The following is a 12,206-nucleotide window of genomic DNA, read 5'->3' on the forward strand; positions in this document are numbered from 1 at the left end:
TATCCCCTTACAGGTTTTAATTAATCTCTATTTTTATATAAATCTAGCAAAGTTAACAACTATTTGTAAAATAAGTTTGACGTTGAAAGTGAGGAAATCAGCTGAAAGGAGGAGACATTACACCCCTATATAACACTTTTGATACTTATTTAGCAAGGTAATCAGTACTGTAAGTCACAACACTAGACAAAATAGACAGGTCTCTGACACGAGATCAGCAATGACATGGGTGCCTATTCACAACACTATAATCAAAGAAATAATCAAGTCTGAACAGAAAGAATATTATTGAAACTGTTTTTTTTCTGACTGTATAATAAAGGTTAATGTTACACAAAATTAAATACCTCTAACAAAAAAAAATGCTTCAATTAGGACAATGAATTAATAACAAAAGCAAAATTTGAAGCATATATATATAAAAAAATTATTCTTAAGTCTAAGAATGGATTGGTGAATACGGCCCCAGGGGTATCACCCTACAGCAATCACAATGGTATCGCAACCAGCAACCAAACTATGCCATCAGATTTGATCTTGTGAAAATATGTTAGAGCTGTTACGTAAATATGTTATCAATTCCACATTAACAAGCATTCTTGCAAGCAAATAAAATAATTCAATACAGAAATTTTCTTTTCCGAAGTCCACATGAAGAATGTTTTCATTCTGTCACCACTCTTCAAACTGTCACGATCTATCCCACCAATATCTTTCCTCCACTGACATTAGTGTTTTTCCCAGAAGGGCAAAGGGGCATGGCGCATTACTTTCAAAAAGGGCATTTTAGCGCGCAGTTTAGGCAAAAAGGGCAAAAACGTTCCCTGAATACCTGAAATACGGGGAAACATGTAATCGCATCAGAAGCAGTTGTGGAAAAAATAACATTTAAACAAGCACATTTAATGGTAATAGATGTATTTAACTTACTATGATTTATATTAATATATTTACCTTGCAATGTACATTTAAGTTTCATGCTGTTTCAATAAACTGTACAGCACGACAAACATAATAAAGCAATATATGCATATGAATCTGATTATACACAGATCCACTAACATATAAATGAAACCATGTTTGTCTTATCCCATTTTCTAACAATAATCTCGACATATGTTTAAAATGACATTGCGAGTAAATTGATCGCTAACAATATGCAAACACTCGTTTCTGTGACATACATCCACCGAGTAGATTACAAATAAATAAATAATATTGTTGCTATCTAAAACATTTTTATGCATCGTTGATTATCACAGACATTTTATTAATTCCTTCTTAATGTATAATCTCCATCGTTAATTCGATCGTTTACGACGTTATTTGCCATTTTTGCCGAGTCACAATTTAATTCTGTATAGTCCGCCATGTTGATAAAATGTCAAATGATGTAAGCGACAGATGCGCATAGCAACGTTAAATCGTATACGCGATTCGCATTTTGTTAAATTAGAATACGTCTCAGTAATTATTTCAATAATTAGATCTAATTATCTTAAAGACGAAAACGATAAAGAATAAATTTGTTTGTGATTTTAAATGTAATAATGCGTAAAAATATATGTTTTGATATAACTGAATAATGCATGCAATGCACAATTGCCACGAGAATAACATCGAGTTTATCATCAAAAGTCTCCGACGTAATGATTTTATCGTAAAGGAGTACACATTGCCGAGCGAAAAGTGCGCTTGGTATAACATAGCCTCCGGCATTATCGATTGATACTGACACGGGGTTATTCACGCATGACTAATTCACAGCTTTGGAGCAGTCAGTAAGACCTACTATAATTCGAGCATTGTTATAGATTAAATCTGCTCAATTAATATAGTCGATTAGACGTGACGTCTCTCGAGTAAATCAAGCACAGTCGGAGCGTCACAGACAATCAAGGAAGCTGATTTTGCGGACCAAGTTAGATCGTAAGGCAATACATATGTTATCGATAAGTGCGCGTGGCGAAATTTGCCTTTGAAAAAAAGGGCGCGTGGCGAAATTTGCCTTTGAAAAGGGCAGCGTGGCGATCTGGGAGGGCGGCGTGGCTTTTCGCCACGCTAAAAAGGCCTGGGAAAAACACTAGACATGATGGGTGTTTCATATACATTAAAGGCAAACTTCTCTTTGGCCACAAAAAACGACAACATTTGATATTAATAAATGGATTCTCTTCCTTTCTGGCTCTTTCATATGGGACGTGCTCTTGGAAAAATAGGGCCTTATGCATGTGCGTAAAGTGTCGTCCCAGAATGACCAAAACATTATTTTCATTTGCTTAACTTCCTTTTCGGCACAAACCAAAAGTGGGGCTAAATAGATGCGTGTCAAGTGTCAACAACACTTTCGCCTCAACTGGATTTTCACAAAAAAGAGACTTCCTTTAAACAAAAAGTACCATACAAAGGGTCGTCCCTGATTAGCCTACGCAGCGCAGAGTCGTCTCTGATAAGCAGACTGCACTTTTTCATCTTGTTCATATGACACATTACGAGCATGCATTAAGCCTGGTCTTCCAACAGCAACGCTCATTTGCTTAACTTCCTTTCTTGGCACTAACACATTCAGTTTTACAGGTGACATCTTTCAGAGAATCACTGAGTTTTCTTGCGTTGAAGCATGGCCAGGTTTTCCTTCAGGTTGGGTTCATCCGGATTCAGCTGGAGAGCCTTCATGTACATGAGTTCAGCCTTGTCCAGCTTGCCCCATCTGTGATACAGCACACCTGAAATAACCCTGTACCACTTAGATTATGTATTTTCATGCATTTGTAGTCCCATAGGAAGTTATATTTAATTTAAGACCTTTCTCACTAGATTATATTTTTAAGGCTTCAGCTCTAAACTTTAGATACTGATGAGCAGCTAACAGCATAAAACCTGAACAGACTGTGAGTGACTCGCAGGCTGTTCTGGTTTTACGCTGTTTGCACATAGCCATTTTCATGTTGCTTTTAAGTGGGAATGGGATAAGCAGGAATATCATTGGGATCGCAATTTCAACTTTTCCTGCTGGGCGCACAATTTCTGCATCGGGCAAAATAAGTTCTTTTTTGCTGTCTTGAAAGCAACGGCTATATTTAAATGTTTTTGTTCACCAATAATCAAATTTCAAAACATATGAGGCTTGATCTGGGATTAAGGGGCTTAATACATGTGTGTAGTTTAGTGTTGTCCAAGATTAGCCTGTGCAGTCTGTAGTGTTTTTCCCAGGAGGGCAAAGGGGCATGGCGCATTACTTTCAAAAAGGGCATTTTAGCGCGCAGTTTAGGCAAAAAAGGGCAAACACGTTCCCTGAATACCTGAATTACGGGGCAACATGTAATCGCATCTGAAGCAGTTGTGGAAAAATTACATATAAACAAGCACATTTAATGGTAATTGATGTATTTAACTTACTATGATTTATATTAATATATTTACCTTGCAATGTACATTTAAGTTCCATGCTGTTTCAATAAACTGTACAGCACGACAAACATAATAAAGCAATATATGCATATGAATCTGATTATACACAGATCCACTAACATGCAAATGAAACTATGTTTGTCTTATCCCATTTTCTAACAATAATCTTGCCAGATGTTTAAAATAGCATTGCGAGTAAATTGATCGCTAACAATATGCAAACACTCGTTTCCGTGACATACATCCACCAAGTAGATTACAAATAAATAAATAATGTTGTTGCTTTCTTAAACATTTTTATGCATCGTTGATTATCACAGACATTTCATTTATTCCTTCTTAATGTATAATCTCCATCGTTAATTCGATCGTTTACGACGTTTTTTGCCATTTTTGCCGAGTTGCAATTTAATGCTGTGTAGTCCGCCATGTTCAAATGTCAAATGATGTAAGCGACAGGTGCGCATAGCAACGTTAAATCGTATACGCGATTCGCATTTTGTTAAATTAGTATACGTCTCAGTAATTATTTCAATAATTAGATCTTATTATCTTAAAGACAAAAGCGATAAAGAATAAATTTGTTTGTGTTTTTAAATGTAATTATGCCTAAAAATATATGTTTTGATATAACTGAATAATGCATGCAATGTACAATTGCCACGAGAAAAACATTGACCTTTTCATCAAAAGTCTCCGAAGTAACGATTTTATTGTGGAGGAGTACACATTGTCGACCGAAAAGTGCGCTTGGTATAACATAGCCTCTGGCATTATCGATTGATACTGACACGGGGTTATTCACGCATGACTAATTCACAGCTTTGGAGCAGTCTACCTATAAATCGAGCACTGTAATAGATTAAATCTGCTCAAATATAGTCGATTAGACGTTGACGTCTCTCGAGTAATCAAGCACAGTCGGAGCGTCACAGACAATCAAGGACGCTGATTTTGCGGATTAGTTAGATCGTATGGCAATGAAGATGTTATCGATAAGGGCGCGTGACGAAATTTGCCTTTGAAAAGAAGGGGGCATGGCTAAATTTGCCTTTGAAAAGGGCAGCGTGGCGATCCGGGAGGGCGGCGTGGCTTTTCGCCAGGCTAAAATGGCCTGGGAAAAACACTACAGTCTGCACAGGCTTGTCAGGGATAACACTTTCCGTCTGAAATGTATTTTCTCTATAGAGACTTCCTTTCAACAAAAAACTCCATAAAAGAGGAAAATGTTGTCCCTAATTAGCCTGTGCAAACACATAAATTAAACCCCGTTATCCGAGAGGAAGGCTTACATCTTATAATAACTATTCATACCATAATTTGCGTAATACTGTGCTTTGGTTGGCTTCAGAGCAATGGCCTTCTCAAAGTGCTCGGCACTCTCGGCGTATCTGGACAACTTGCCGTAGGCGTTTGCAATGCTGAAGTACAGCTGGGACTCCCCTGGCAGGTGCTTGAGGCCCTGCTTGGCAACAGCGATGCTCTTGTCATATTGCTCTGGAAGAAAGTAAATTCCTGGATAATGATAGTCACTAGATAAAACTGGACTTAATGCATGTGCAGAAAGTGTCATCATGGATAAGCCTGTGCAGTCCACACAGGCTAATCATGGAAATCACTTTTTGCCTAGACTGGATTTTTGTTTAGATGAGACCTCTTTTAAATGACAAATTCCATCCATAAAAGTGGAAAGTGTAGTCATTGATAAGCCTATGTTGACTGCACAGGCTTAACCTGGGACAATACTTTACGCATTTACATGTATCCCAGATTTCATAAGTCCATAAAAGAGGAAAGTGTTTTCCTTGATTAGCCTGTGCGGACTGCACAGGGTAATCTGGGACGACACTTTACACACATGCATGAAATCCTCTTTTCACAGAGCATGGCCCATATATTGTTACATTACTCAAAAGAGAACCTCACCTAATGAGTCATGCACTAAGGCCATATTGGTCCACGCATTGGTGTGGGTAGGCCTCAATTTAGTGGCATTTGTCCACGCCTCTATTGCCCGGTCATATTGCTTGATGTCCAGGTACTGTAAAATAAATAAGTGGGTGTTTTGTTCCACTTTTTTAAAGGTTTGTAACATACAAAATACATCCATACTGAGTAATACGACAATGGGTCATCTATTATGCACACTTGTACTAACATACTAAGCCTTGGTTAGGAAATACATGCATGTCTTTTAGGTTCTAATTTTACTTTATTTATTTTACTAATTCGTCCAGTGTTTGTTCTTTAATTCTTTTTTGATGTGCAAAACAATGGAATTTAAAAAACAAGAAGATTTTCTGAGTACAGTGATACACTCCAATTACACAGATTTAAGCATTATGCATATCATTTCTATTTACAAGCATGAAGGAACAATATTAAGTTTACCTGCATTTACATGGCTCTGGTAAAAATTGCAAAAGTTTTCACTTAGGTGGTAAAGCAAGACCCAACAGACATGTGGTATGAAATTAAAATATGTTTTTATTAATATGGATATCTAGTAAAACATTTTCACATTTAGCATTATTTCATGACCATAACAGTCCCAAACTGTTTGTTGAGTATTAATGAAATAACAACAAAAAGTCAATGGAATAACATCAAAAGGTCAAAGAAATAACAATGACAAGTCAATGGAATAACCGTGACAAGTAAACGGGATAATAGTGATAAGTCAATCGAAAGAACTTTTTTTTGGAAGAATTGGGCTTAATGCAGAGGCATACAAGTTTATCCCGGATTAGCATATGCGGTCTGCACAGGCTAATCAGGGACAACACTTTCTGCCTAAGAAGAGACTTAAGATTGCCGTGGCGTAATGGATATGGTGTCCGCCTAACGATCGGGAGGTCACGGGTTTGATCCCCACTGTGGGAGCGTTCTTTAGATCTCCCCCATATACATCAAGGAAACAGACTGGAGAGCGTTTCATATAAGCTTAGGCTTGTTATGCAATCAAGCTTAAATAAATAGGTTTAAAAAAAAATAAAAAATAAAAAAATAAATAAAAAAAATAAGAAGAGACTTCCAGCAAACAAAAAATACCATAAAAGTGGAAAGTGCCGTTTCTGATCAGCCAGTGAGGAATGCACAGGCTTATATATATGGGACGACACTTTAGGCTCATGCATAATAAGCAGTTATTCTAGACCAAGCTCTAATAAACAAGCAAATTCATTAAATTGATATCCCCCCGCCAATATACTTCTGGACACAAAAGTTTTCTGGACGGATGGACAACGCCAAAGTGCATCATCCTCTTATTCATATATATTTTCATACCAAGTTTCAATGAAATCCATCAAAGCACTTCCAAGATATTGCTCCGGACACACAAAAAAGCATTTTTTTAAGATACAAAGGGCCATAACTCCTTTATTATCCAATCGTGTACAATGTCATTTGGGGTGCATCATCCTCTTATCCATATATATTCTCATACCAAGTTTCAATGAAATCCGCCAAAGCACTTCCAAGATATGGCTCCGGACACAAAAGTGCCGGACCGACGGAAAGATGGACGGACGGACAACACTAAAACAATATCCCTCCGCCTATGGCTGGGGATAAAAACACAGGAAGCATCCTACCAGATTGCCCAGGTTGTAGAAGCAGTCCGGGTATTTACGTCGGTGCAAGATGGCCGTGTAGTAGCAGCGCTCTGCCTCGGCGTGCTTCTTTAAGGCAGACTTCACGATGCCCAGGTTCATCCATGCGGCCGCAAACTCCTCTCTGAGTGTGGAGAAATGACATAATGAGCCTTGCTCTTGAAACTGAGCTTAATGGATGTGGGTAAAGTGCCGTTCCAGATTAGCCTGTGCTGTTCTTACAGGCTAATCAGGAACGACACTTTTTGATTTTTAATGGTATTCTTGTTTTAAAAGATGTATCTTCTCTTCTGTGAGGACTGCACAAGTTAATCTGGGACAACACTTTCTGCACATCCGTTTTTTTAGGGCAAAACTCAATTTTTTTTAAAAACAACACAGCAACAGGCCCTAGGACGCTCATCTGATACTTTGGGGGAAATTAACAAGCAATTAAGTAATGTTTTGGAACCATTTTTGAACTAAGCAGATTTTTAAACTTATATTTATAATGTCACATTTTCACTGTTCACAGTTTTAAGAAGTGTTATTTTCAATGACGGTCTTTTCAAGGGATTTTCTTCTTTGTTTCGAAATATGACTATCTAAGGCATGTAGAGCAAAGAGTTTTACTTGGAAGGCAATTATGGCACATCTTTTTGAATGACATTGAATCACAAAAATACTACAATATATTTTTTCATTCATTATTTCGATAGTATCCATTAGTATTGCACACCTTTTTAATAGGTATCACTGAGTCAGTGCTCACATTGGCCTTCAGAAAATAATAGCCATAATTTTTTCCTTAACAAAAATAATAGCCAAAACAGAAGCGGACTTTTCCGCAAAATGGTACTGAAGGCAAAAAGAAACAAGGGACAAAATTGTCACAAACCAGGTTTTCATTGTGAAAAAAAATCTGATAAAGGGAGACAACTCAAACTGAACTTTTGAAATGAACAAACAAAATTAACCCCCTTTGTAAGTTTGTTTTAAAATAAATCTATTTTTAGTCGTGGCGACCTTGACATTGGAGATATTGACGTGATTCTTTTGTGCGACACACCGTCCCATGATGGTGAACAAATGTGCCAAATGATTTTAAAATCTCATAATGAATGACATAGTTATAGCCCAGACAAGCTCATTTATGGCTATTTTTTACCTTTGAACTCAAAGTGTGACCTTGACCTTGGAGATATTGACGTAATTTTTTCGCGGGACACACCGTCTAATGATGGTTAACAAATGTGCCAAATGATTTTAAAATCTCACAATGAACGACAAAGTTATGGCCCGGACAAGCTTGTTCAGCCCGCCCGCCAGCCCGCCAGCCAGCCAGCCAGCCAGCCAGCCCGCCCGCATTCGCCAATCTAATAACCAGTTTTTTCCTTCGGAAAACCTGGTTAAAAAACAATGAATCTAATTTTATCTATGTTTATCTATTGCAGAAAAAAATGGCTTGAAAAACTAAACCAGCCGACAATATTCCCGGCAATTTTCAATAATGACGCTTAAGTAATATTTGGCGAAAAAATAACGAAAATCTAACAGTTATCGGTAATTGGTAAAGCACTGTCAGATTAAAGACTTTTTTCTGAAATATATTACTTCTGTCGGACACTGATTTAGAAAAACGCTCTAGGCCACGATGTCGCGGAAGTTATTGACGCGTGTATGATAATACACAGGGTCGAGTGTGTAGACAGGTAATCTCGTTATTGATTTTTCCTGCTTGATGGCCCGATTTACAGGCGTTTCGCATTCGCCAGAAAACTTGTAGAGGCAAATTTATTTTTGATGTAGGCGGATAAAAAAAACGCCATTTTTTCTAGACAATTTTAATAAATAATAGCCAGTTGGATTAAATAATTGCCATTGGCGATAATGTCTGGCAGCAGCGTGAGCACTGTCACTGTCAATGTTGAATTCTACAATATTGTTTTTTTCATTCATATTAAGATAGTATCCATTAATATTTTACTTAGATATGCTCATATCTGGACCTCTGCCCACTTACCTGACCGCTACAGCCCTCTCTAGAAGCTGTTCTGCTTCATCCAGCTCATTCCTGTCCTTTAGAATGTTTCCATGGTTACACTGCTTACCTGACAGCTACAGCCCTCTCCAGAAGCTGTTCTGCTTCATCCAGCTCATTCCTGTCCTTAAGAATGTTTCCATGGTTACACTGCTTACCTGACAGCTACAGCCCTCTCCACAAGCTGTTCTGCTTCATCCAGCTCATTCCTGTCCTTGAGAATGTTTCCATGGTTACACTGCTTACCTGACAGCTACAGCCCTCTCCAGAAGCTGTTCTGCTTCATCCAGCTCATTCCTGTCCTTGAGAATGTTTCCCAGGTTGTTCATGGCCTGGTCATACTGCGGGTTCAACCTGAAACCATGTGGAGTCAATGATGTCATTTAATTTTAATTTTTATCTATATTCACAAGTAAAATATATATTAAATCATGCAGTTATTGAAAAAAAGTATGCTTTTATTTAAAAAATAACTATTAAAAACAGCTTTAACATCATTTAGTTATTAGTAATGGTTTCATTAAAAGTGCAATAAACAACATTAATTATGTGCATGATGGGATAAAAGTGTCATAATCTGTTTACTGATGGCTTTGATGATATTTATTCATGAATTTTGGGGAAATTATGTTTGTGAACAAGCATTGTCATTTGTCAGGAATAGTGACTGACACTGATAGAACATTATTATTACTGGAAAAATATGGCAATTTTTTAAATTATATTTTTAAATGTTAACTGCAGTTAACAAATATAATCATAATATATAATGACATCTTTTTTTTTCAACAATAAAATTCTATATTCCACTTAAAGCATATGATGAAGAAGTACATCCCCACAGACACAAGATTTCTGTATATCTCTTCTATAAACAATTACCTAGCACTAAAAAGTTTGAAAAATACAGAATTGATATTTAAATGAGCAGATCTACTGAACAACATTTTGCAAATAGCATCACACTGCTTGCTCAAAGGTCAAGCAGATCCTATAAATGAGAAACGCTCTGCGAAAACAGGGCTTAATGTTTGTGCGTAATGTGTAGTCCCAGACTAGCCTGTACAGTCCACAGTTCCTTTCGTCTAAAGGTGAAAACTTCACTATATGCACATGCATTTAGCCCTATTTTCCCATTTTCCCTATAATAGTCCAAAAGCCCTGTACTCACTCTATTGCGTGCCTGTATTTGTGGATAGCTACATCAATGTTCCCATTGTCTGCATTTAGTTTGGCAATGTTATAGTGCACCTGTGAACAATAATAAGAAATAGTGGTCTCTTAATGACGCATTGGTTTTCGTATATTGAATGTATTGTCCTTTACTGTTGTTAATATTATGGGATCATACAAATCACGAATAGAAGTAACAAGAGATGTGTTTTTCAGAAACACAATGCCCCCTACTGCGCCGCTTTGATTTATTAATTGTTTTTATCATTTGGCAGGTACAGATAATTATCTCCCTATGAAGCTTATTACTTCCCTTGGATTTGTTTTTTTGACCTTTGACCTTAAAGGATGACCTTGAAAATGACCTTTCACCACTCAAAATGTGCAGCTCCACGAGATACACATACATGCTAAATATCAAGTTGCTATCTGAAGGGACATAAAAGTTATGAGCATTTTTTGAAACCTAAAGGCAGAAACCTTCACGCAAAGTGTGACGGAAAGACAGACTGAGGGTCCGATCACTATATGCCCTCCTTTCAGGGCATAAAAAGCAATTATACCAACTATTTTCTTGTCAGAAAACAATTTTTGATGTATGAAAAGGATTCTTATATACAAAAATTGGTATTATCAGCATTATAGATAATTGTTGACCCATGGGGGTAAATACCCCCACTTTTCAAAGCATGGGGGTAAATGGTCAAATTTTGCCTTGCTTGAAGGGAAATTTGCTAAAAGTAAAACAAGAATATAGCCGCGGTACAGACACACTACTTTAATCATGTTTAACACACTAAACCATTAACAATGTGTATTCCTTTAGAGTAGTAGGTTTCTTTAAGTGTTTTTTGTTTTTTAACTGCCTTGGTTTATAGGCTTCCACCACCGTGAGCCAACTTTCAACAGTTGTTTTATTAGGGTTTAAGTATGTTCTTTTTGATTTGAAAACAGAGAAAACAGAGGAAATTGAATTATTCAGTATTGGCAGTACAATGTTTTTACTCGATACAACTTTTGCCGTATAAAAAGAATCAATTTTACTTTGGGAAGTAATTTTTTTGGCTTCGAAGATGCCATGATGACCTTTTCATGTAATTTAATAAACACATAAGCGCTTGGCTGTCTGTTAAAAAAATCAATACTAAATTTACCATGCGTCTAGATGAAACAAAGAATATATACCGACCGGCTAACTATTTCTTCAATCCAGCGCACAAATTAGCTCTAATTTTTACGATAACCTGTCTCATATTTTGGCGAAAGACAATCAGCTGTTTATATATTTTGCTTACGAAATACGCAGAGAATTGACATCATTTGCGTAAGTCCAGATTGGCTCGCTTAAATGTACGCATGGAAATGATAATTTGAGCATATCTTGATATTTCTAATGCATATATTACGCTGATACGCAGCTTATTTAGAACGCTGATCATTCAGAAAATGCAATTATGAAAACAAATCTGGTAAGTCAGGAAACTATTTGTATAATCCCAATGAGAATGCTTTTCGTAAATAAAACACTTAGCTAACATTCTATGCAACATGGAAATAATCATATATAGTTTAACATACAACACTTAATAAAAGAATTGATCTACTTTTAGTTGTACAAGACTTGCATACTTTTGCATTTCCCGGACAGACATGTGCCCCTGCAGTAAAGAGATCGATCTCATGTTTCCACTCTGTACTTCGCTGGACACATCTCACACTGTATAGGCAGAGCAGGAACGCTAGGCAGGCTGATAAGTGCTGAAAAAGCATTCATTTGAAGATTCCTTCAATGTTTGTATACAGAATTACAGTATTTTATTTTTAGAACATTAATTTTTTTTGATTTCTGATCATGGGTTGAACTTTCCAAGAAATTAACACAAACACATTGGAAAATGAACATCCCAAATTCCTCACTTTAATCTCCAAAATCAGAAATCCATGTATTTACGTGTCTCAAATTTTTTAATTTTTTTTAACCACAAACA

At 36.7% G+C, this 12,206-nt stretch overlaps 1 protein-coding gene across 1 annotated transcript in view; it reads right to left on the bottom strand.

The window, feature by feature from the left end:
* Positions 1 to 2,092: 2,092 nt before the first annotated feature.
* The window catches only part of LOC127855625 (protein O-mannosyl-transferase TMTC4-like), a 63,024-nt gene continuing 52,910 nt past the window's right edge, over positions 2,093 to 12,206 (bottom strand). The window contains exons 10-16 of the mRNA XM_052391374.1: positions 11,848 to 11,976; positions 10,217 to 10,296; positions 9,292 to 9,399; positions 7,008 to 7,149; positions 5,338 to 5,452; positions 4,726 to 4,908; positions 2,093 to 2,726 (exon numbers count right to left, since the gene is read on the bottom strand). Coding sequence (XP_052247334.1) covers positions 2,596 to 2,726; positions 4,726 to 4,908; positions 5,338 to 5,452; positions 7,008 to 7,149; positions 9,292 to 9,399; positions 10,217 to 10,296; positions 11,848 to 11,976 — 888 coding nt within the window. The 3' untranslated portion in view covers positions 2,093 to 2,595. The remainder of the gene's footprint in view (positions 2,727 to 4,725; positions 4,909 to 5,337; positions 5,453 to 7,007; positions 7,150 to 9,291; positions 9,400 to 10,216; positions 10,297 to 11,847; positions 11,977 to 12,206) is intronic.

The sequence above is a fragment of the Dreissena polymorpha genome, chromosome 13, assembly GCF_020536995.1.
Source record: "Dreissena polymorpha isolate Duluth1 chromosome 13, UMN_Dpol_1.0, whole genome shotgun sequence".
Classification (NCBI taxonomy): Eukaryota; Metazoa; Mollusca; class Bivalvia; order Myida; family Dreissenidae; genus Dreissena; species Dreissena polymorpha.